Below are 26,078 nucleotides of genomic sequence, written 5' to 3' on the forward strand. Positions count from 1 at the left end.
CCAGCAACGAGTTGTCGCTGCCATGAACGGGGCTCTTAAAGAAAACAAAATAAAAATTGATGCGATAATTTATTTTTTTGCTTCAATTTAATTTTTACATAAAATTGATTTTTATAATGCTCGATATAACTGTAATTACATACATACATATTTATTAACAATGGTTACATTCGTTTTTCGTCTTACATTTTGACGCAATTTCGTGAGACTAAATAAACGTTTGATTTAATTTCGTGAAACTAAATAAACGTTTGATTTAATTTCGTGAAACTAAATAAACGTTTGATTTAATTTCGTGAAACTAAATAAACGTTTGATTTAATTTCGTGAAACTAAATAAACATTTATTTAATTTACTGAAAGCCTATAACTAAACCGCTTCTGGAGCTCGTAGGGCATGTCTTTGACGCTGGAGAAGCAAATACAGATTTGGCTCTTTCCTTTCGAATTCGGGTACATTTCTGGCAGGAACGGGTAATGACCTGTCGACAGATAAAAAATATACTTAGAAAGATAGAAAGAAACAAATAATAATGTCCTTACGACAGCATTTCTGCCACAGCGGTCAATCTCCATTGAGCGGCATATATTATAGACACAGGTGCACTCTCCATTCCCTCACTGCCATAGCCCGATGGGACGGAAATCCGACACGACCGGAAAGAGATTAGGTGCATGACCGATGGCTTTACGTGCTCACCGAGGCACGGGGGGCAACACCGCTAACTTCCTAACTCTTGTCCTTTTGGTCCCAAAAAATTAAAGAGTTCCCACAGAATTTTTAAAATCCTATCCATCCTACGGATTTAGACGAAAGGTACAGAGATAGTAAAGGATAGTAATATAATAAACAAGTGGAAATTAAAAATTTATAACACCCCCGACAAGTGAAGGTTACAGTAACTAGAAAAGAACTGATAACTTTCAAACGGCTGAACTGATTTTCTTGGATTATAGCTAAGAACACTCTCGATCAAGCCACCTTTCAAACAAAAAAAACTAAATTAAAATCGGTTCATTAGTTTAGGAGCTATGATGCCACAGACAGATACACAGATACACAAATACACAGACACACAGATACACACGTCAAACTTATAACACCCCTCTTTTGGGTCGGGGGTTAAAAAGGATCCCGGGTATGGGCATAGGATGCTTCTTATCCAAGTTTGTTTTGGTCACAACTTTTACAAACTATTTTATAAATTGTTGTTTTCAGTATTTGTTGTTAAGAGGGCTCTCTCCGTCACTCGTTTCATACAATCGTAGTTCCAATTTCATTTGAATATTAAGCAACCAAAGTCCATGAAATTTTGCCGACATATTCTAGAAACTAATATCTACGTCTGTGGTTTTCCAGATTTCTGTTAAAATATTCGGTTTCAAAGTTACGCGGTCTTAAAAATTTTCATACAAATCTTTGAACCCCTGTAATTTTAAAACTACATATTTTTAGAAAAATCTAAAACACCACAGACACAGATATTAGTTTCTAGAATATGTCTGCAAATATACCGAAATATGGTGCATAATATACCGAAATTCCTATCCATATCCATATTTCTAACTAGTTTTTGAGACAGGCCCCGGCACGAAAATGGTCTAAAACTGAATATTTTGGCCGCCCCCATTTCCTTATTTTTTAACCCCCGACCCAAAAAGTGTTATAAGTTTGACGTGTGTATCTGTGTATCTGTCTGTGGCATCGTAGCGCCTAAACGAATGAACCGATTTTAATTTAGTTTTTTTTGTTTGAAAGGTGTCTTGATCGAGAGTGTTCTTAGCAATCATCCAAGAAAATCGGTTCAGCCGTTTGAAAGTTATCAGCTTTTTTCTAGTTACTGTTACCTTCACTTGTCGGGTGTGTTATAAATTTTTAATTTACACTTGTTAAGATAAGTAAAAACAAATTCAAAAATATATTTAAACTCAATGAGTTCGAAGCAATGATGCCCCACATGTTAGCATAAGATTTTTTTTCCCGGCTCCTTTTTCATGTATGGGAGCTCTCCTGTAAATTAATTTAATTGAATTTCTGATTTAATATTTGGGTTCAGGTCAACGTCTTACATCAAATTAAACGGCCCAACAGTTTAACCGATTCTGACGAAAGGTACAGGGTTAGGCTACTTTTTATCCCGGAAAATCAAAGAGTTTCCACGGGATTCCTAAAAAGTAAAAACCCATCTGCTTAACCGATTTGTATGAAATTAGGTACCGAGGTAGCTTGCGTCCCTGTAATTAACATGGGCATTTTATCCCGGAAAATCAAACAGGTCCCACGGGATCTTTAAAAACCTAAATCCACGCGGATGAAGTCGTGGGCATCCTCTAGTTATAAATAAATGTTTTTCTTACCACTAACTGACGGATATTTCACAGTGGGTGATCCACCTTCTGACCGGCATGGCTTTTTAGCTGGTTTGGGTTTCTGGACAAGCACCGGTTTCGGGGTGTTTGGCTGTTGAGGCACCGGTTTCGGGGTGTTTGGCAGTTGAGGCACCGGTTTCGGGGGGTTTGGCTGTTGAGGCACCGGTTTCGGGGTGTTTGGCTGTTGAGGCACCGGTTTCGGGGTGTTTGGCTGTTGAGGCACCGGTTTCGGGTTGTTTGGCTGTTGAGGCACCGGTTTCGGGGTGTTTGGCTGTTGAGGCACCGGTTTCGGGTTGTTTGGCTGTTGAGGCACCGGTTTCGGGGTGTTTGGCTGTTGAGGCACCGGTTTCGGGGTGTTTGGCTGTTGAGGCACCGGTTTCGGGGTGTTTGGCTGTTGAGGCACCGGTTTCGGGGTGTTTGGATGTTGAGGCACCGGTTTCGGGGTGTTTGGCTGTTGAGGCACCGGTTTCGGGGTGTTTGGCTGTTGAGGCTCCGGTTTCGGGGTGTTTGGCTGTTGAGGCACCGGTTTCGGAGTGTTTTGATGTTGAGGCACCGGTTTCGGGGTATTTGGCTGTTGAGGCACCGGTTTCGGGTTGTTTGGCTGTTGAGGCACCGGTTTCGGGGTGTTTGGCTGTTGAGGCACCGGTTTCGGGGTGTTTGGCTGTTGTGGCACCGGTTTCGGGGTGTTTGGCTGTTGAGGCACCGGTTTCGGGGTGTTTGGATGTTGAGGCACCGGTTTCGGGGTGTTTGGCTGTTGAGGCACCGGTTTCGGGGTGTTTGGATGTTGAGGCACCGGTTTCGGGGTGTTTGGCTGTTGAGGCACCGGTTTCGGGGTGTTTGGCTGTTGAGGCACCGGTTTCGGGTTGTTTGGCTGTTGAGGCACCGGTTTCGGGGTGTTTGGCTGTTGAGGCACCGGTTTCGGGGTGTTTGGCTGTTGAGGCACCGGTTTCGGGGTGTTTGGCTGTTGAGGCACTGGTTTCGGGGTGTTTGGCTGTTGAGGCACCGGTTTCGGGGTGTTTGGCTGTTGAGGCACCGGTTTCGGGGTGTTTGGCTGTTGAGGCACCGGTTTCGGGGTATTTGGCTGTTGAGGCACCGGTTTCGGGTTGTTTGGCTGTTGAGGCACCGGTTTCGGGATGTTTGGCTGTTGAGGCACCGGTTTAGGGGTGTTTGGCTGTTGAGGCACCGGTTTCGGGGCGTTTGGCTGTTGAGGCACCGGTTTCGGGGTGTTTGGCTGTTGAGGTACTGATTTCTGGCCTCCTGGCTTTTGGTTGCATGGTTTAGGAACTGGTTTCTGGTTATTTGGGGTTTGAGGGCTTGGTTTAGTACTTGGTGAAATTTCTGGCTTAGTCACTGATGACTCTCCTTTTTGAGTGTTAGTTGTGGATCCACTCTCAGTTTGACTATAGGCCTGTTTGCCAGTCTCCTTTGATGATTGGGTATTTTCGTAAGTATTGACTCCGGAGCCAGATTTTGTATAGTTCGTTGTCGACTCTCCAGTTTTTGTAGGGCCCGGTTGTGATTTTGGTTTAGGGCTTGATGGTTCTTTTGGTAAAGAGCTTGGTGGTCTTTTAGGTGTGTTGTGTATTGGTTCTTTTGGCTTTGCTGGCTGTTTTGGCGTAGTGACTTGTGATCCTGTGTTAGTTCTGGATCCACTCTCAGTTTGTTCATAGGCCTGTTTGCCAGTCTCCTTTGATTTTTGGGTATTTTCGTAAGTATTGACTCCAGAGCCAGATTTTGTATAGCTCGTTGTCGATTCCCCAGTTTTTGTAGAGCCCGGTTGTGATTTTGGTTTAGGGCTTGATGGTTCTTTTGGTAAAGAGCTTGGTGGTCTTTTAGGTGTGTTGTGTATTGGTTCTTTTGGCTTTGCTGGCTGTTTTGGTGTAGTGACTTGTGATCCTGTGTTAGTTCTGGATCCACTCTCAGTTTGTTCATAGGCCTGTTTGCCAGTCTCCTTTGATGATTGGGTATTTTCGTAAGTATTGACTCCGGAGTCAGATTTTGTATAGCTCGTTGTCGATTCTCCAGTTTTTGTAGGGCCCGGTTGTGATTTTGGTTTAGAGCTTGATGGTTCTTTTGGTAAAGAGCTTGGTGGTCCTTTTGGTGTGTTGTTTAGTGGTTCTTTTGGCTTTGCTGGCTGTTTTGGTGTAGTGACTTGTGATCCTGTGTTAGTTCTGGATCCACTCTCAGTTTGTTCATAGGCCTGTTTGCCAGTCTCCTTTGATTTTTGGGTATTTTCGTAAGTATTTACTCCGGAGCCAGATTTTGTATAGCTCGTTGTCGATTCTCCAGTTTTTGTAGGGCCCGGTTGTGATTTTGGTTTAGGGCTTGATGGTTCTTTTGGTAAAGAGCTTGGTGATCTTTTAGGTGTGTTGTGTATTGGTTCTTTTGGCTTTGCTGGCTGTTTTGGCGTAGTGACTTGTGATCCTGTGTTAGTTCTGGATCCACTCTCAGTTTGTTCATAGGCCTGTTTGCCAGTCTCCTTTGATTTTTGGGTATTTTCGTAAGTATTGACTCCAGAGCCAGATTTTGTATAGCTCGTTGTCGATTCCCCAGTTTTTGTAGAGCCCGGTTGTGATTTTGGTTTAGGGCTTGATGGTTCTTTTGGTAAAGAGCTTGGTGATCTTTTAGGTGTGTTGTGTATTGGTTCTTTTGGCTTTGCTGGCTGTTTTGGTGTAGTGACTTGTGATCCTGTGTTAGTTCTGGATCCACTCTCAGTTTGTTCATAGGCCTGTTTGCCAGTCTCCTTTGATTTTTGGGTATTTTCGTAAGTATTGACTCCAGAGCCAGATTTTGTATAGCTCGTTGTCGATTCCCCAGTTTTTGTAGAGCCCGGTTGTGATTTTGGTTTAGGGCTTGATGGTTCTTTTGGTAAAGAGCTTGGTGGTCTTTTAGGTGTGTTGTGTATTGGTTCTTTTGGCTTTGCTGGCTGTTTTGGTGTAGTGACTTGTGATCCTGTGTTAGTTCTGGATCCACTCTCAGTTTGTTCATAGGCCTGTTTGCCAGTCTCCTTTGATTTTTGGGTATTTTCGTAAGTATTGATTCCAGAGCCAGATTTTGTATAGCTCGTTGTCGATTCCCCAGTTTTTGTAGAGCCCGGTTGTGATTTTGGTTTAGGGCTTGATGGTTCTTTTGGTAAAGAGCTTGGTGGTCTTTTAGGTGTGTTGTGTATTGGTTCTTTTGGCTTTGCTGGCTGTTTTGGTGTAGTGACTTGTGATCCTGTGTTAGTTCTGGATCCACTCTCAGTTTGTTCATAGGCCTGTTTGCCAGTCTCCTTTGATTTTTGGGTATTTTCGTAAGTATTGACTCCAGAGCCAGATTTTGTATAGCTCGTTGTCGATTCCCCAGTTTTTGTAGAGCCCGGTTGTGATTTTGGTTTAGGGCTTGATGGTTCTTTTGGTAAAGAGCTTGGTGATCTTTTAGGTGTGTTGTGTATTGGTTCTTTTGGCTTTGCTGGCTGTTTTGGCGTAGTGACTTGTGATCCTGTGTTAGTTCTGGATTCAGTTTGACTATAGGCCTGTTTCCCAGTCTCCTTTGATTTTTGGGTATTTTCGTAAGTATTTACTCCGGAGCCAGATTTTGTATAGCTCGTTGTCGATTCTCCAGTTTTTGTAGGGCCCGGTTGTGATTTTGGTTTAGGGCTTGATGGTTCTTTTGGTAAAGAGCTTGGTGATCTTTTAGGTGTGTTGTGTATTGGTTCTTTTGGCTTTGCTGGCTGTTTTGGCGTAGTGACTTGTGATCCTGTGTTAGTTCTGGATCCACTCTCAGTTTGTTCATAGGCCTGTTTGCCAGTCTCCTTTGATTTTTGGGTATTTTCGTAAGTATTGACTCCAGAGCCAGATTTTGTATAGCTCGTTGTCGATTCCCCAGTTTTTGTAGAGCCCGGTTGTGATTTTGGTTTAGGGCTTGATGGTTCTTTTGGTAAAGAGCTTGGTGATCTTTTAGGTGTGTTGTGTATTGGTTCTTTTGGCTTTGCTGGCTGTTTTGGTGTAGTGACTTGTGATCCTGTGTTAGTTCTGGATCCACTCTCAGTTTGTTCATAGGCCTGTTTGCCAGTCTCCTTTGATTTTTGGGTATTTTCGTAAGTATTGACTCCAGAGCCAGATTTTGTATAGCTCGTTGTCGATTCCCCAGTTTTTGTAGAGCCCGGTTGTGATTTTGGTTTAGGGCTTGATGGTTCTTTTGGTAAAGAGCTTGGTGATCTTTTAGGTGTGTTGTGTATTGGTTCTTTTGGCTTTGCTGGCTGTTTTGGTGTAGTGACTTGTGATCCTGTGTTAGTTCTGGATCCACTCTCAGTTTGTTCATAGGCCTGTTTGCCAGTCTCCTTTGATTTTTGGGTATTTTCGTAAGTATTGACTCCAGAGCCAGATTTTGTATAGCTCGTTGTCGATTCCCCAGTTTTTGTAGAGCCCGGTTGTGATTTTGGTTTAGGGCTTGATGGTTCTTTTGGTAAAGAGCTTGGTGGTCTTTTAGGTGTGTTGTGTATTGGTTCTTTTGGCTTTGCTGGCTGTTTTGGTGTAGTGACTTGTGATCCTGTGTTAGTTCTGGATCCACTCTCAGTTTGTTCATAGGCCTGTTTGCCAGTCTCCTTTGATTTTTGGGTATTTTCGTAAGTATTGACTCCAGAGCCAGATTTTGTATAGCTCGTTGTCGATTCCCCAGTTTTTGTAGAGCCCAGTTGTGATTTTGGTTTAGGGCTTGATGGTTCTTTTGGTAAAGAGCTTGGTGATCTTTTAGGTGTGTTGTGTATTGGTTCTTTTGGCTTTGCTGGCTGTTTTGGCGTAGTGACTTGTGATCCTGTGTTAGTTCTGGATTCAGTTTGACTATAGGCCTGTTTCCCAGTCTCCTTTGATTTTTGGGTATTTTCGTAAGTATTTACTCCGGAGCCAGATTTTGTATAGCTCGTTGTCGATTCTCCAGTTTTTGTAGGGCCCGGTTGTGATTTTGGTTTAGGGCTTGATGGTTCTTTTGGTAAAGAGCTTGGTGATCTTTTAGGTGTGTTGTGTATTGGTTCTTTTGGCTTTGCTGGCTGTTTTGGCGTAGTGACTTGTGATCCTGTGTTAGTTCTGGATCCACTCTCAGTTTGTTCATAGGCCTGTTTGCCAGTCTCCTTTGATTTTTGGGTATTTTCGTAAGTATTGACTCCGGAGCCAGATTTTGTATAGCTCGTTGTCGATTCCCCAGTTTTTGTAGAGCCCGGTTGTGATTTTGGTTTAGGGCTTGATGGTTCTTTTGGTAAAGAGCTTGGTGATCTTTTAGGTGTGTTGTGTATTGGTTCTTTTGGCTTTGCTGGCTGTTTTGGCGTAGTGACTTGTGATTCTGTGTTAGTTCTGGATCCACTCTCAGTTTGTTCATAGGCCTGTTTGCCAGTCTCCTTTGATTTTTGGGTATTTTCGTAAGTATTGACTCCAGAGCCAGATTTTGTATAGCTCGTTGTCGATTCCCCAGTTTTTGTAGAGCCCGGTTGTGATTTTGGTTTAGGGCTTGATGGTTCTTTTGGTAAAGAGCTTGGTGGTCTTTTAGGTGTGTTGTGTATTGGTTCTTTTGGCTTTGCTGGTTGTTTTGGCGTAGTGACTTGTGATCCTGTGTTAGTTCTGGATCCACTCTCAGTTTGTTCATAGGCCTGTTTGCCAGTCTCCTTTGATTTTTGGGTATTTTCGTAAGTATTGACTCCAGAGCCAGATTTTGTATAGCTCGTTGTCGATTCCCCAGTTTTTGTAGAGCCCGGTTGTGATTTTGGTTTAGGGCTTGCTGATTCTTTTGGTAAAGAGCTTGATGGTCTTTTAGGTGTGTTGTGTATTGGTTCTTTTGGCTTTGCTGGCTGTTTTGGCGTAGTGACTTGTGATCCTGTGTTAGTTCTGGATCCACTCTCAGTTTGTTCATAGGCCTCTTTGCCAGTCTCCTTTGATTTTTGGGTATTTTCGTAAGTATTGACTCCAGAGCCAGATTTTGTATAGCTCGTTGTCGATTCCCCAGTTTTTGTAGAGCCCGGTTGTGATTTTGGTTTAGGGCTTGATGGTTCTTTTGGTAATGAGCTTGGTGGTCTTTTAGGTGTGTTGTGTATTGGTTCTTTTGGCTTTGCTGGTTGTTTTGGCGTAGTGACTTGTGATCCTGTGTTAGTTCTGGATCCACTCTCAGTTTGTTCATAGGCCTGTTTGCCAGTCTCCTTTGATTTTTGGGTATTTTCGTAAGTATTGACTCCAGAGCCAGATTTTGTATAGCTCGTTGTCGATTCCCCAGTTTTTGTAGAGCCCGGTTGTGATTTTGGTTTAGGGCTTGATGGTTCTTTTGGTAAAGAGCTTGGTGGTCTTTTAGGTGTGTTGTGTATTGGTTCTTTTGGCTTTGCTGGTTGTTTTGGCGTAGTGACTTGTGATCCTGTGTTAGTTCTGGATCCACTCTCAGTTTGTTCATAGGCCTGTTTGCCAGTCTCCTTTGATTTTTGGGTATTTTCGTAAGTATTGACTCCAGAGCCAGATTTTGTATAGCTCGTTGTCGATTCCCCAGTTTTTGTAGAGCCCGGTTGTGATTTTGGTTTAGGGCTTGCTGATTCTTTTGGTAAAGAGCTTGATGGTCTTTTAGGTGTGTTGTGTATTGGTTCTTTTGGCTTTGCTGGCTGTTTTGGCGTAGTGACTTGTGATCCTGTGTTAGTTCTGGATCCACTCTCAGTTTGTTCATAGGCCTCTTTGCCAGTCTCCTTTGATTTTTGGGTATTTTCGTAAGTATTGACTCCAGAGCCAGATTTTGTATAGCTCGTTGTCGATTCCCCAGTTTTTGTAGAGCCCGGTTGTGATTTTGGTTTAGGGCTTGATGGTTCTTTTGGTAATGAGCTTGGTGGTCTTTTAGGTGTGTTGTGTATTGGTTCTTTTGGCTTTGCTGGTTGTTTTGGCGTAGTGACTTGTGATCCTGTGTTAGTTCTGGATCCACTCTCAGTTTGTTCATAGGCCTGTTTCCCAGTCTCCTTTGATTTTTGGGTATTTTCGTAAGTATTGACTCCGGAGCCAGATTTTGTATAGCTCGTTGTCGATTCTCCAGTTTTTGTAGGGCCCGGTTGTGATTTTGGTTTAGGGCTTGATGGTTCTTTTGGTAAAGAGCTTGGTGGTCCTTTAGGTGTGTTGTGTATTGGTTCTTTTGGCTTTGCTGCCTGTTTTGGCGTTGTGACTTGTGATCCTGTGTTAGTTCTGGATCCACTCTCAGTTTGTTCATAGGCCTGTTTGCCAGTGTCCTTTGATGATTGGGTATTTTCGTAAGTATTGACTCCGGAGCCAGATTTTGTGTAGCTCGTTGTCGATTTTCCAGTTTTTGTAGGGCCCGGTGATCCTTTAAAATTAATTAAATAAAATTATAAAATTGGGACATTTTAGTATTGCTAATTTGGAAATGGAAGATGGGCATTTGAGCATATAACGACTAACGATCGCGAAAACCTACGCAAAAAACAGGTTCAAGGTTATCCGAGGGTTTTGTAGATTCCAAGCGTAACGAGGGGTTTAGAGTAACTCCCGAGCGTAGCGAGGATGTTGTATCTAGAATCCTGAGTGAAATGCGGGGTTTAAGGGCGCCCAAGAATAAGACAACATTACCCCCGCGTTCAATACTCTAATTTTCAGACCTAACGAGACAATAAAATCAAAATCTTCGTATGCTTTTAAATCGTTACCTACCTATCTGTCTTTATAAATTTCTAGGAGCAAATCGTTTATTACACTTTGAGTATTTATAGTTTTCGAAGTTTTTCTGCTAAGCCTACGTTGTCGTATTAGTTTACAAATTGCGAAAAACCAAATTAAATTTGAATTTCGCGGGCAGGCTGGTCGCTTCCCCCTTAAGACGTAATGGATTTTAGTTCAACATTACAACCCGGCTATGTCATACGAATGATATGACGTACTCGACCTTTAGTTATCAGGTCTGTAATAACGCATTGTCAAGCGAGTGGTGTGAAAAAATGTATATCTGCCGGTTTTTTATGCCAGCTATTAATATTCGTAAAAACATGTAATTTGTTCATTTACTAGATCCTTTACTCTACATTTAAGAGACTTAAACAAAAGGTATTATGTAGCTCGATGTCGTAAAATTACATACATTACCAACAACAAATAAATGCATTTTCTTTCTTTCTTTCTTTCTTACATTCGGGTTAGCGCGAACATGCGCCAAACATAATTCGCGAACGAGCAGCTGAATATATTTTGTCGAACATTTGCCAGATTCTCGTTAATAGAATCACACCATTAGAATGAAAAAAACCGACTTCAAAAACCACAAACACTATAAAGTAAAAAAGTAATTTTTGTTTCTACACGTGTAATGTAAATATGAAGTCAATCAAGCTATTTTTTTCGATTTTTTTTAAATCACTAATATTACCTACCTTTGGACTGTGGTCCTTCCGGTTGTGGGGATTTTTTCTGTTGAGGGGGTTTTGGAGGCTGTGCAATTTCCGGTTGTGGGGTTTTTTTCTGTTGAGGGGGTTTTGCAGGCTGTGGTCCTTCCGGTTGTGGGGATTTTTTCTGTTGAGGGGGTTTTGCAGGCTGTGGTCCTTCCGGTTGTGGGGATTTTTTCTGTTGAGGGGGTTTTGGAGGCTGTGCAATTTCCGGTTGGGGGGATTTTGTCTGTGGAGGGGGTTTTAGAGGCTGTGCTTCTTCCGGTTGTGGGGATTTATTCTGTTGAGGGGGTTTTGGAGGCTGTGCTCCTTCCGGTAGTGGGGGTTTTGAATGTTGTGGTCTTTCCTGTTTCGGCGGTCGTTGGGGCTGTGGTCTTCCATATTGTGGTGGTTGCGGGTAGTTCTGATATTCTCCCGGCGTATAATAGATTCCAGTATTACTGTAATCATAAATGCTGCTGCCGTCTTGGGATGAACTTTGTTCTTTATCGTAGGAGGTGCTTCCACTCGTAGTTTTACCGTAGTTCGTTACTGATCCTCCCCTTGGAGGGTTGTAATTTTGTCCTCTTGGGGGGTTATCTTGATGTGCAGGTATTGGTTGAGGCTCATGTATGGGACCTGTTTGTTATAATAACTAAATGGTAATAGCAGCATGTGAAGTATCCCTTTTATTTTAAACGGACCTCCAAAAAGGAAGTGGTTAGACTCAATTAGGTCCGTTTTAAGGTATATGCGATATGCCCTCGAAATTCAAATTTAATTTGGTTTCTCGCAATTTGTAAACTGATAGGTACGACAAAGTAGGCTTAAGGCATTTTAGTTGCGACAATGGCAGTATCATCTCCACATGTTTATACCTATATAAATCTTTACTTTAAAGGGTCCAGCTTAAGAAATTAGCTCAAGTATCGACTATAACTCACAAATTAGTCGATACTTGGGCTAATTTCTTAAACTAGACCCTTTCAAGTAAGGATTTTTAGATAAACACGTGGAGATGATACTGCCACTGTCGCGACTAGAATGCCATAAGCTTACTTTGTCGTATTAGTTCACAAATTGCGAAAAACCAAATAAAATTTGAATTTCGGGGGCAGACCCGTCGCTTGCCCCTTAATAAGTTCAAAAAACAGAAATACCCCGAAAAACATGGGTACCTAAGTACGGCACTATCTACGGAAGACGGATTTGAGACTTAAACAAAAGGTAGGTATTATGTAGCTCGATGTCGTAAAATCTGCATCAATGCTGTAAGGAATTGCATTCCTAAATCCTGGTGATCCCTCGGGATTTTTAAAGGATCATCCGTTTAAATGTTTTTACGTGGTACAGAAACACGTTGCATCCCGGGGACGGGCTATTACGGATAGGCTACTTTGATCCTGGGAAATTAAAAGTTCCCACAGGATTTTTAGAAACCTAAAACCACGCGGGTAAAGCTGCGGGCATCAGCTAATTATTAATAACTAGATTTCGGTTTTCGCGGCTTCGCCCGCGTGGATTTAGGTTTTGTAAAATCCCGTAGGAACTCTTTGATTTTCCGGAGTAAAAAGTAGCCTATGTGCTAATCCAGGATATTATCTATCTCCATTCCAAATTTCAGCCAAATCCATTCAGTAGTTATTGCGTGAAAGAGTAACAAACATACACACACACACACACATACAAACTTTCGCCTTTATAATATTAGTGTGATGATAATACCTGATGGAGGGTACTGTGGTCTTCTAGTGGGGCGTTTCTGCGCTTTCGGCCTCTGATGTTTTCTTGAAGGTTTTTTCGAAGTATGTGGTCTTGGGTTCAGCGGGCGGTTTGGTGCTGTTTGTGGTAAGAGGTAAGCGTCTAAATTATCATCTTCGTCAGACTCAGAGTCAGAGTCGTAGACCCTTGGTGGGAACAAAACTGGGCCCAATTCCTCGGATGAATCCGGTTCATATACCTGAGAATAAAAAAAAAATCAGTACCTACTCCTCTTCTTCTTCTCTTCTTCTTCTCTCTGGGCTGGTTTCCGCACTTAAACCTACCTACTCCTCATGATAATGGTCAACAGAAGGGCGACAAGAGGGCGCGTATGGAACCCTCGTAGCTTTAGTTTTAATTTTACGTAATTAATTATCACCACTATATCATCTTTTTTTTTTCTCTCTCGTCTGGCTTTACACTGATTAGCCAATGTCAAGTTTGTAGTTATTTACAAGTTAGGGAAACTATATGTATAAGTATGGACTTCGTCTGTGCCGGCGCCTGCCGCCAACACGCGGCGCCCCTTTAGAGCGCTTCCCAGTCAGTTCCACCACCAATAAACACCAGTAGAACACACACTTATAACAAAAAAACACTCCAAAAAGACACAACACGCGCGCCAGCAAACGCCACCACAGACGAAGTCCCCTATATCATCTTTCAAATCTAAAAAATCGGACAAACAAAAGGTGTACAATAGTTTATGGTACCTATTTTATATATTCTAGGTCAACGGGAAGTACCCTAAAGGTTTTCTTAACAGACACGACCGGACGGACGGACAGACAGATAGACAGACAGACAACAAAGTGATCCTATAAGGGTTCCGTTTTTCCTTTTGAGGTACGGAACCTAAAGAACTGATTGGTGGAACCTACACTATGCGCTCGAGCGCACTGTGAGACCTCATAGTAACCCCCCGTCCACACACTGCTCTACTCGCGCAATTAATCGCGACGCCGCCGCACTAGGTCGCTTGCCTTTGCAATGCGGTGGACGTCGAAACTGTGCGCTATTGCATACTTACCGACAAAATATTGAGCGATGGGCGTGAACGTGGAACATGCGAGTAACGCGGCCACACTACATCTCTGCCTCCGTTCCTCGCTCCTTCCCATGCCACACGGGCAGTGTGTGGATGGGAGGTAATGATTATGAATACCGCCGTAAGCCTATTTGGAAGGTACTGTGTGGTATACATCACTAGCTGATGCCCGCGACTTCGTTCGCGTGGATGTAGGTTTTTTTGAAATCCTGTGGGAACTTTATGATTTTGCGGGATAAAAAGTAGCCTATGTGCTAATCCAGGGTATAATCTATCTTCATTCTTTTCAGCCCAATCCGTCCAGTAGTTTTTGCGTGAAGGTGTAACAAACATACACACACACACACACATACATACACACATCCTTTCGCCTTTATAATATTAGTGTGAAAGCGTGATACCTGCGGTATGTAACGTGGTCCATATGCTATCTGTGGTTCAGTATAGTAGACCTCTTCTTCGATCCGCGGCACGGGGTATATTATGGGGGATTGGTATTGATGGCGGTAGTGCGGCTTCCGATGGTGTTGGTGGTGTTTATGGTGTGGGTAGTAAACGTGCGGTTGGGCGACCGGTAGAATTTCAGGAAGCGGTCTGAAATTTGGCTTTATTGGCACCGGTAGAACTTCAGGTAGAGGTCTGAAGCTTGGTTTTGTTGGCACCGGTAGAATTGCTGGGAGGGGTCGGAAGTTTTCGTTTGTAGATCCTGTAATAACGACGAAGTCAAAGTCAAAATCATTTATTCAAAGTAGGTACAATTGTACTCCTTTTGATGGTCGAAATCGTTTTATCGAAGACGTTTAAATGTATTATAGAAGCAGGCGTTATTTTGCAGAATTCCATGATATACAAGGAACCAAAAGCTTAATTTGCCGCCAAACCAAAGATATCTGTATGGTACGCAGCACCACACAAATCCCAACACCACTCGACGCGCGTTTCGCCGCGACACCGGAGCATCCTCAGGAGATGTAGACCTTACAATGTCTAATTGCTTTGCAATTAAAGCAGCAAACATCCTCAGCAGATGTAGACCTTACAATGCAATGCTTAATGCAAACATATAACACCCCTCTTTTTGGGTCGGGGGTTAAAAATAGTACAATAAATCTTAAAACTAGCCTTATCTAATTACTGTAAAATCTGTCTGTGGCATCGTAGCTCCTAAACTAATGAACTGATTTTAATTTAGTTTTTTTTTGTTTGAAAGGTGGCTTGATCGGGAGTGTTCTTAGCTATCATCCAAGAAAATCGGTTCAGCCGTTTGAAAGTTATCAGCCCTTTTCTAGTTACTGTAACATAATTTTTGTAAGACAAAATATGCTTAGTTACAAGAGAGTTGGCGATCTACACAACAGGCTGACTAGACACCGTAACAGGCTTGCGACTCCTACGCTCCGCCTCAGGAAGGTCCAAAAGTCATTTGTGGGAATGGGTATAATCTTTTATAACAAAATTCCTCAGCCAATTTTGGACTTGCCTTTACACAGGTTCAAAAAATCTATTAAAAATATGCTCCTGAGAAAAGCATATTATATATACTATCGAAGATTATGTAAATGATAAAAAAAGCGTGGATCAGACCTGCAATTCGCTCCAGCAATGCGCAGGACTTCAATTGCTTTTATACATGGCATAATATTGTATATCAAATCTTTGAAAAGAGTTTCTTGCTGGTTCTTCTCGGTAGGAAAGGCATTCCGAACCAGTGGTAGATGCTTTTGACGATTCAAAAGAACTTGTAAAAGTCTAATTGAATAAAAATAATATTTTGAATTTGAATTTGAATTTAACCTTCACTTGTCGGGGGTGTTATAAATTTTGAGTTATCACTTGTACATTTACCTGATGAGTAGCTGTAGTTATCATTTGAGCTGGAGGAGGAAGACTTTTCATCAGACACCGAGCTCCACTGATTGGTGCCACCTTTTCCATCGTCCACTACACCGGAGTTCTCATTCCTGTTGCTGTCGGAAGCCTTCGCGTTGTTGCTAGAACTCTTCATGTCTTCGTAGTTCCCTGAGTATCTCGTCTGGCCATCAGCTCCAACGTATTGTTGCCGGTCTCCTGTATACATTACAAATTTATTACGTACTAGCTGATGCCCGCGACTTCGTTCGCGTGGATTTACGTTTGTCAAAATCCCGCGGGAACTCTTTGGTTTTCCGGGATAAAAAGTAGCCTATGTGCTAATCCAGGGTATTATCTATCTCCATTCCGAATTTCAGCCAAATCCGTCCAGTAGTTTTTGCGTGAATAAGTAACAAACATACACACACACACACACACACACACACACACACATACAAACTTTCGCCTTTATAATATTAGTGTGACTAGCGACCCGCCCCGGCTTCGCACGCGTGGACACTACCACGAAAAACCCTATCTATTTTCCGGGATAAAATATAGCCTATACGGATTCGGAAGAATCCCTCTAAGTAATGGTAAAAGAAATTTTGAAATCGGTCCAGTAGTTTTGAGCCTATTCAATACAAACATACAAAAATACAAAAATACAAAGGTTTCCTCTTTATAATATTAGTATAGATGTGTTTTTTGGGGTTCCGCACCTTAAAAGGAAATACGGAACCCTTATAGGATGAAAATGAAATGAAAAAATCTTTATTTATAACTCTTTAAATTGCCAGTAAAGTACGGTTACAACTGCGATAGTTACAAAACTGTGTTGCAGTTGTTAACGCCCACCTCCTGATTTACAAAATTAGGTACTAAGTAAGTGAAGAAAAATAACAATATATATAACCCTTATAAGATCACTTTGTTGTCTGTCTGTTTGTCTGTCCGTTCGTCGTGTCTGTCAAGAAAACCTAAAGGATATTTCCCATTGACTTAATCATGAAATATGGCAGGGTAGGTTGGTCTTAATATAGCACAAGTAAAGGAATAAATCTGAAAACCGTAAGTTTATGGTTAGGTAGGTTATTAAAAAAAATTAAAATGTGTTTCAATTTTCAAAATAAGATAACTATACCAAGTGGGGTATCATATGAAAGGGATTTACCTGTATATTCTAAAACAGATTTTTATTTATTTTTAGGCATGATAGTTTGTGATTTGTTGTGCAAAATGTCGGAAAAATTACCCGAGTACGGAACCCTCAGTGCGCGAGTCTTGACAGATTGACAGGTTTTCTTGACAGACACGACGGACGAACGAACAGACAGACAGACAACAAAGTGATCCTATAGGGGTTCCGTATTTCCTTTTGAGGTACGGAACCCTAAAAAAGGGGTACAACCGACAACAACAATGCAGCCAAGACGCAAGGAAAAGCAAGAGACCAGCAGTAGCCATCTATTTGTTGATGAAGACAACAACGAAGATGATAGAATATGTACTGGCCCATCTTTCTTTCTTAATCATCATCATCAACAGCCTGTGGACGTCCACTGTTGGACATAGACCTTCCCTATAGAGCGCCACCACACCCGGTCCTCAGCCTTCCTCATCCAGCCACTTCCCGCCAGCCGCTTTATATCGCCGGTCCATCGTGCTGGAGGGCGTCCCACACTACGCGGTCACCACTCAAAGACTTTCCGGCTCCAACGGCCATCGCCTCTACGACAGGCGTGACCTGCCCACTGCCACTTCAGCTTGCTAATAGTTTGGGCTATGTCAGTGACCTTGGTTCTCCTGCGGATCTCCTCATTTCGGATCTTACCCCTCAGGGAAACTCCTAACATAGCCCTCTCCATAGCTCGCTGAGCTACTTTGAATTTATGAACAAGGCCCTTTGTCAGTGTTCACGTTTCAGCACCATCACACTAATATTATAAAGGCGAAAGTTTGTGTGTGTGTGTGTGTGTGTGTGTATGTTTGTTACTCCTTCACGCAAAAACTACTGGACGGATTTGGCTGAAATTTAGAATGGAGATAGATAATCTCCTGGATTAGCACATAGGCTACTTTTTATCCCGAAAAATCAAAGAGTTCCCACGGGATTTCAAGAAACCTAAGTCTACGCGGGCGAAGTCGCGGGCATCGGCTAGTAGGTAAATAAGGACGGAAAGGACACACTGGTGGAAGACTGTCTTTCTTACCTTTTGAATAGCTCTTCTGATCATTAGAACTGGAAGAGTCCGAAGTTTTATCTGATAGTGCCTTTCGGTAGCCCTTTGTCCTGCCGTTGTTGTATTGCTCGACGTTTTCATTGCGGTCGCTGTTGGAACTCGCAACGCTGTTACTAGAATCGTCGACGTTTTCATAGTTAGTTGAGTATATGACCTCACCATCTTCCCCTTGGTATTGTTGGGTGTTTCCTGAAACAAAGAAATCTTTTAGAGACGTAAACTCTCGCCTTTATAACGGATCCGAGTGTTCTGAGGAGTGGTTTGACCTTATTCTACCCTCCATTAGCATGCTATTGAAAAAGGAAAAAGATTTTCTTGATGGATATGACTATATCCATCAAGAAAATCTTGATGGATATAGTCAACCAAGTATTTAGCCAAAATATTAATAGATGGTTTAGTTCTCAAGTCACCCTCAATTCAAGCTGTAGAACTTCATTTTTTTGAGGAGTTCCATCATATATCAAAAGGTTCTTCACGGAGAAATCATCCTTAAGGCTTTAAGGCTACTTCACAGATCATTTGCCAAGGATTTACTACCATTGTTAACTCCTCGGCAATTATGACATGTTGATAAGTATGTCCTGACTCCTACCTATTGCCACTTCAGCTTTGCAACCCGTTGAGCTATGTATGTTAGTTACTCTTCTACGATGGCCTTATTTCTGTTGACGTCACGTCTGTGAATCACGTTGAGAAACGCATAGCTCTCTCCACCGCCCAATGAGTGATTTTGAGCTTTCTTATGGCACATAGTTCGGAAAACGGATAGACTTTGGGGTCCCAGATGGTAGAATGCCGACCTTGAACCGGAAAGCGCAGCATTGGAAGACCTCCCCACTAGGTTGACAGACGACATCAAACGGGAGTCGCTGGATACAGGAGGCGAAAGACCGTGTGGAAGGCCCTACAGAGAGTATATAGAGACCTGAGACAAACTTAGGAAGGTGGTCGGAGTCATAACAGGGCATAGCCCACTAAACAAACACCTTTTCGTTATAGTTGTCACCGACAATCTTCTGTGCAGGGCCTGCATGGAAGTCGATGAAACACCGACGCACGTGCTCCTAGACTGCACCGGCGTGGCAGAACAACGAGAACGCCATCAGGGATCCCCAGCCTCACTTCATGAAGCCCTCGGCAACCTGGGCGGTCTACTCGGCTTGTGGAGTAAGCTTGGATGGCTGGAGTGAAGACTTCGGCGGGGAGGGGCAACGCACGCACAACAGACGGAAACGTTTAAGTGGGCAAACCAGCCCAGAAATAAAGAAGTAGCAGAAGAAGAGTATAGAGACTGTTCTCCAGTAGTAAACGTCTCTCGGCTGATAATTTATGATGAGGTGATTAGTATGACGTGCTTTGACAAATCTTTCGTTCTTGTTGGATGGGCCCTTCGAAGATAAAAAACGCGCTCATAAAGTCAAGAGAAATTGCAAAAGTCTCTTGACTTTGTCAATGACGATGACGTAAGATTCAAGCGTATTTTTGCGGACGGAATTGTATGGGAAAGGCTAATCCATATACATCGATGGTTCTTACCTTTTGAGTACTTTTGTTGATCATTAGTTTTTGAACCTTCCGATTTTGTCTCTGATAGTGTCTTCTTTTGAACGGTATTCTTGCCATCGGTGACTATTTCATCATACGCTTGTCGGTCGCTGTCAGAATTTGATGTCCTGGTTTTAGAATTGTCGACATTTTCATACTTCTTTGTGTAAATCTTCTGTCCATTGAGTCCTTGGTATGAATACTCATCTCCTGAAACAAAAAAAAAGCTTGTAAACCTCGCGAAGAGCCTCGATAGCTCAACGGTTGAGGAGCGGACTGAATTCCGAAAGCTCTCTCCATAGCCCCGTTAATGACTCAAAGCTTTTTCATGAGGCCCCTAGTTTGGCATATTCTTTACTAGAGGATGCCCGCAACCTCGTCCGCGTGGATGTAGGTCTTTAAGAATCCCGTAGGAACTGTTTGATTTTCCGGGATAAAAAGTTGCCAATGTCAATTACAGGGACGCAAGCTACCTCGGTACCAAATATCATACAAATTGGTTAAGCGGATGGATCTTTAGGAATCCCGTGGGAGCTCTTTGATTTTCCAGGATAAAAAGTAGCCTATGTCCATACCCGGGATATAAGCTAACTCTGTGCCAAATTTTATCAGAATCGGTTATACTGTTGGGCCGTGAAAAGGTAGCAGACAGACAGACAGACACACTTTCGCATTTATAATATTACTAGTATGGATTCTGTCTTTCGACTCTCATTCTTACCTATTGAGTAACTCTGGTGATCGCCAGAGTCTGAAGAATCAGATTTTGTATCCGACACCGTCTCGCGTTGGGCCTTGCTGTTACCACTGTTTATTACTTCGACATTTGAATTGTGGTTACTGTTGGAGTTCGAGTCACTGTATTCAGCATTGTCCACTTCCTCATACTTGTTTGAGTATATTTGCTGGCCATCAGGTCCTTGGTATTGTTGGGAGTTTCCTGAAACAAATAAAAAAATCTTAAGTGAATTTCATTGAAATACAGCGTGCTATGAAAAAAGTTGTGATAGCCTAGTGGTTAGAACGTCCGCCTCCTAATCGGAGGTCGGAGGTTCGATCCCGGGCACGCACCACTAACTTTTCAGTTATGTGCGTTTTAAGCAATTAAATATCAATTGCTTTAACGGTGAAGGAAAACATCGTGAGGAAACCTGCATGCCTAAGAGTTCTGCATGTTCTCAAAGGTGTGTGAAGTCTGCCAATCCGCAATGGGCCAGCGTGGCAGACTATGGCCTAAACCCTTTTCATTCTAAGAACAGACCCGTACTCAATAGTGGGGCGGAAATGGGTTGATCATGGAAAGAGGGAAACTTAGATGAAGATGGTCTGGGACTAAGGGCTCCGTTCTTACCCATTGGGTACGCAACCCTAAAAAGCTTCCTCATACGAAGGAAGCAATTTTGGAGTACATGCTTTGACCTATCTTTCGTCCTCCGTAAGTGATTAGAATAAACTAAGGACAGTTATTGAACTGTAAATTAGATTTAGAAATTAATAGCCGATGCCCGCGACTTCGCATGGATTTAGGTTTTTCGAAATCCCGTGGGAACTCTTTGATTTTCCGGGATAAAAGTAGCCTATGTGCTATGGATATTATCTAACTCCATTCCAAATTTCAGCCAAATCCGTCTTGTAGTTTTTGCGTGAAGGAGTAACAAACATACACACACACACACACACATACACACAAACTTTCTCCTTTATAATATTAGTGTGAAGTGTGATGTGATAGTGTGATTTAAAAGTAGAAGTTTAAGCTAGAATAATATTACTTAGTAGCCCGTAGCCTAGATGGTAGTAGCAATAAAGCTGCCATGATTGGAGCTTTATGGTAAGAAAAAAACCGGCTAAGTGCGAGTCAGACTCGCGCACTGAGGGTTCCGTACTCGGGTATTTTTTCCAACATTTTGCACGATAAATCAAAAACTATTATACATAAAAATAAATAAAAATCTGTTTTAGGTTTACAGGTAATGCCCTATCCATATGATACCCCACTTGGTATAATTATCTTACGGGGAAAATTGAAACACATTTTAATTTTTTTTTAATGATGTAACCACAAATTCGCGGTTTTCAGATTTATTCCTGTACCTGTGCTATAAGACCTACCTACCTGCCATGTAGGTCGACAGGAAGTACCCTATAGGTTTCTTGACAGACACAGACAGACAGACAGACAACAAAGTGATCCTATAAGGGTTCCGTTTTCCCTTTTGAGGTACGGAACCCTAAAAAATAATAATCTTTCGTCCTTACCTTTTGAGTACTTCTCTTGAGCATTAGATTCTGATGCATCCGAATTTGTGTCTGAGACTGTCTTACGCTGGATTTTGTTCTTGCCGTTGGTGACTTTTTCGGAATATTCGTTGCGGTTGCTGTCTGACTTTGAATCTCTCTGTTTAGAGTTGTCGGCATTTTCATACTTCTTTGTGTATATCGTCTGTCCATTAGCTCCTTGGTATGAATACTCATCTCCTAAAACAAATGAAATAATCTTCAGTGAACCCCGTGATACAATACTTAAGAGGGGTCTCTCCGTCACTCGATCCATACAAACTTAGTTCGTCTCTCATTGGAATACTAACCAATCGTACTCAATGCAATTTTGTAAAAACGTTCCAGGAACTAGGTAATTAATATCTATGTCTGTGGTTTTCCAGATTTCCGTTAAAATATTCGGTTTCAAAGTTACGCGGTCTTAAAAATTCACATACAAATCTTTGAGCCCCTGTAATTTTAAAACTACATATTTTTAGAAAAATCTAAATCACCACAGGCACAGATATTAGTTTCTAGAATATGTCTGCAAAATATCATGGACTTTGGTTGCTTAATATTCAAATGATATTGGGACTACGATTGTATGGAGTAAGTGACGGAGAGAGCCCTGTTAATAGCCTCATCGGGTGACAGAAGGGCTGGCAAACTTTTTGCGCAACGGATCAGTCTGGCTGTCCAGCGCGGAAATGCAGCCAGTATTCTTGGCACCATTCCACGCGGGCATGATTTGTATAAATTAGATAAGGCTAGCTTTAAGTTTTATTGTAATACTAGCTGACGCCCGCGACTTCGTCCGCGTGGAATTAGGTTTTCCGAAATCCCGTGGGAACTCTTTGGTATTCCGGGATAAAAGTAGCCCGGCGAGCTTCACTCTTGGATTTCTAATTTTGTTTTAAAATTATGCTCGCTCGACTTCATACCTAGGTACATTACACGTGTAGCTAAACAAAAAATATTTTTAACTTTTTAGTGCTTGTGGTTTTTGAAATCGGTTTTATTTTTCTTTTGAAATTTTTTTTTCACAATTTTTAGTGGCCCCACTGTACTATAATATGCTATGCCCAGTTAAAACCCTACTGTTTACTAAGCTATTACACTGATCGCGAGCAATTTGCTCCTATCCATTGTGGAGTTCTGTTCGCCATATCCGAAGATATTCATCAGATCTTCACCAAATTTATATGGGACCACCTGCACAGTTTACCCTTTCAAACAAAAAAAGAATTTCCAAATCGGTCCAGGGGTCTTTGAGTAATCGGGGAGCATACAAAAAAAAAAGGATTCCGACGAATTAAGATCCTCCTCCTTTTTGGAAGTCGGTTAATAAAAAGATTCCTCATCTAAGGAAGTAAGCAATTTTGTGGGACATACTATGAAATATCTTTCGTCCTTACCTTCTGAGTACTTCTGTCGATCAACAGAGCTCATAGCATCCGATTGTGAGTCTACAAGCGTCTTTCGTTGGGCCTTATTCTTGCCATTGCTGATTTCTTCGACATTTTCATTGTGGTTTCTATTGGATTTAGAAGCTCTCTTTTTAGAATTGTCAATATCCTTATAATCCTTAAAGTATCTGATCGTGCCATCAACTCCTTCATAGTACTGCTGGTTTCCTACAACAATAGAAAAGTTGTGAAGTGCCGTTAGGTTTGCAATAGAAGCGTAGCTGTACTCTGGTTCAAATAAGCAAATGAGTGCAAAATTGACTACGATCGTCTTAATACACGCTGAAATATTATAGTAAAAGTGTTTTTCTGTTGCTTGATATATTTTAATGTTGCATACATTTATATTCGTGAACTCAGATTTTTTCTGAAAAAGAGGAGGAGAGATGGGGGTTTACCTGATGAGGCAGTGTATGTATAATTGGAGCTGGTAGCATCAGAGCCAAGCTTAAGATCGCTAAAAGACAAAGACTTAAGGGACAAGGATATAAACAACTTTTAGGGAGTCAAGAAAGCGCTCCTGGGAAACACGCCTAGAGCAAACCGGTGGGTTCTCCCTCGATTCGCCCCATATCACCGACCTGATGGGGCTATGGAAGGTGGAGGTTTACCTGATGAGGCAGTGTATGCATCATTGGAGTTGGCAGCATTAGAGCCAAGCTTGAGATCGGTAAACGGAGAAAGACTTAAGGGACAAGGAATGATATAAACAACTTGTAGGGAGCCCAGAAAGCGCTCCTGGGGAACACGGCTAGAGCAAACCGGTGGGCTCTTCCACAATTCAGCCTATATAACCAACTTGGTGGAGCCATGAGAGGTTATACCTGATGAGGCAGTGTATCCATCATTGGAGCTGGCAGCATCAGAACCAAGCTTGAGATCGATAAAGGGGAGAAAGGGGATAAGCAACTTGTAGGGAGTCAAGAAAGCGCTCCTGGGAAACACGCCTAGAGCAAACCGGTAGGCTCTTCCGCGATTCGTGCCATATAACCGACCTGATGGAGCCATGGAAGGTGGAGGTTTACCTGATGAGGCAGAGTATGCATCATTGGAGCTGGCAGCATCAGATCCAAGCTTGAGATCGCTAAAGGGAGAAAGACTTAAGGGACAAGGAATGATATAAACAACTTGTAGGGAGCCAAGAAAGCGCTCCTGGGAAACACGTCTAGAGCAAACCGGTGGGCTCTTCCACGATTCAGTCCATATCACCGATCTGATGGGGCTATGGAAGGTGGAGGTTTACTTGATGAGGCAGTGCATGTATCATTGGAGCTGGCAGTATCAGAGCCAAGCTTGAGTTCGATAAAGGGGAGAAAGACTTAAGGGACAAGGCATGCTGGTGGGGCTATGGAAGGTGCTGGTTTACCTGATGAGGCAGTGTGTGCATCATCGGAGCTGGCAGCATCAGAGCCAACATCTGACATCGACCAGCGTTGGCCCTTGTTCTTGCCATTGTTGAATTTTTGGGAGGATTCCTCACGGTTGCTGTGGGAATCCTGCGCACGGGTGTTGGCACCAGCGGAGTTTTCGTATCTGTCGTTGTAAGACCGACTGCCGTCGTCTGCTTTGATGTAGTCGCCGCCACTGCCTGTGTAAAGAAAGATAAATCGATAAAATTATTATAAGGAACACCAACAGAAGGTAGATTATCTTGGGATCATTCAGTTATTCAGTCTTTTTTTTCGAAAGAGAAAGAAAGAAACACTTTATTTGGTGCCACAGAAATAAGATAATAAACACGAGTATTTTTTTTTGTCATTTTGCACGATAAATCAAAAACTATTATGCATAAAAATAAATAAAAATCTGTTTTAGAATGTTCGGGTAAAGCCCTTTTATATGATACCCCACTTGGTACAGTTATCTTTCTTTGAAAATTTAAAGGGTTTTTCCATTTTTCCTTTTGAGGTACGGAACCCTAAAAACGGAACCCTTACAGGATCACTTTGTTGTCTGTCTGTCTGTGGTTCTATCTATATATACGTGTATTTCCATCGTTAACAGTGACAATTGATCTAACTATCAACGTTGTTTAAAACAAGTTAGAAATATACATATTTTAATGAATTATATTAAGAGTTTTTTTTTTCTCCTTTATTTATTTAAGGGCTTAAATAATTATTTTTTCTACAACTCACAATAACCGGCTTGTCGCACTTTCATTTGACACACAATAGTCGAAAATTATGCATGTTACCTCCATGACGACACAAAACTTTATTAAAAAATAAAAGACCCCTTCTCAAAATAAGTGCCCCCTTCTCAAAATAAGTGCCCTCCTTCTCAAAATAAGTGTCCCCTTCTCAAAATAAGTGACCCCCTCGCAAAATAAGTGACCCCCTTCTCAAAATAAGTGACCCCCTCACAATATAAGTGACCCCCTTCTCAATATAAGTGCCCTCCTTCTCAAAATAAGTGCCTCCTTCTCAAAATAAGTGACCCCCTCGCAAAATAAGTGACCCCTTCTCAATATAAGTGCTCCCCTTCTCAATATAAGTGCCTCCCTTCTCAAAATAAGTGACCCCTTCTTAAAATAATGGAACCTTCCTTTAAATAAGTGGACCCCTACTCAAATAAGAAGCCCCCATTATTGTTAATACGTCAATAATTATTACCTTTAGTATAACCGTAGCTATTGCTAACACTTTCCGAGTTGTCGCTGACATCTGAGTCGGTACTCCATTGCTGATCGCCAGTATTGCCAGAGTACTGATTATGTTTGCTGTTAGAATTCTTGTCATCGTTTTTTTTGTTGAAAAAATTCATGACATTTTTTCCCATTCCATGGAAGAGCCCACCGATTTTTTCCATCACGGGCTTGACAACCCCTGAAATTTCTAATTGATTGATTGATTAATTGAAGTTGATGGAAACCTCCGTTCTCAGACTATTACCTATTCAAAGGAAATTTGACCCCTTTTTAAAGCATGACCCTAGTCAAAATAGGTGACCTTTAAGTATTTAAAGTGAGTTATAGTCATATTCTAGTCGACCCCTACTGGAAATAAGTGAACCAATATAAAAAATAAGGGACCCCTTATCAAAATAAGAGACCTCTTTTCGAATAGCTGACCCCTACGGAAAATAGGTGGAACCCTACACAAAATAAATGACCCCTTCACAAAATAAATGACCCCTACATAAAATAAGTGACCCCTTCGCAAAAT

General features: G+C 42.0%; 1 protein-coding gene across 1 annotated transcript; it reads right to left on the reverse strand.

Annotated features, from left to right (window-relative positions):
- Nucleotides 1-348: 348 nt before the first annotated feature.
- On the reverse strand, nucleotides 349-25,677 carry LOC123879309 (mucin-2-like). The gene is made up of 15 exons (XM_045926953.1): nucleotides 25,527-25,677; nucleotides 24,278-24,499; nucleotides 23,937-23,995; nucleotides 23,493-23,649; nucleotides 22,861-23,079; nucleotides 21,443-21,661; nucleotides 19,905-20,123; nucleotides 19,175-19,393; nucleotides 17,606-17,824; nucleotides 15,387-15,608; nucleotides 13,943-14,247; nucleotides 12,458-12,692; nucleotides 10,742-11,371; nucleotides 2,359-9,684; nucleotides 349-482 (listed from the first exon to the last, which is right to left on the reverse strand). The coding sequence occupies exons 1-15, from the start codon at nucleotides 25,675-25,677 to the stop codon at nucleotides 349-351; spliced, it is 10,536 nt and encodes a 3,511-aa protein (XP_045782909.1).
- Nucleotides 25,678-26,078: the final 401 nt, after the last annotated feature.

This window comes from Maniola jurtina, chromosome 28 (assembly GCF_905333055.1).
Source record: "Maniola jurtina chromosome 28, ilManJurt1.1, whole genome shotgun sequence".
Lineage (NCBI taxonomy): Eukaryota > Metazoa > Arthropoda > Insecta > Lepidoptera > Nymphalidae > Maniola > Maniola jurtina.

Excerpts from the sequence above, each read along its gene's own strand:
- LOC123879309 (XM_045926953.1), bottom strand. The coding sequence starts at position 25,677 with ATGAATTTTTTCAACAAAAAAAACGATGACAAGAATTCTAACAGCAAA. Across the intron at positions 21,662-22,860 it reads TCGACAGAAGTACTCAGAAG|GAGATGAGTATTCATACCAA; the intron begins GTAAGGACGAAA and ends CATTTGTTTTAG. Across the intron at positions 9,685-10,741 it reads GGAAGGACCACAGTCCAAAG|GATCACCGGGCCCTACAAAA; the intron begins GTAGGTAATATT and ends TTAATTTTAAAG.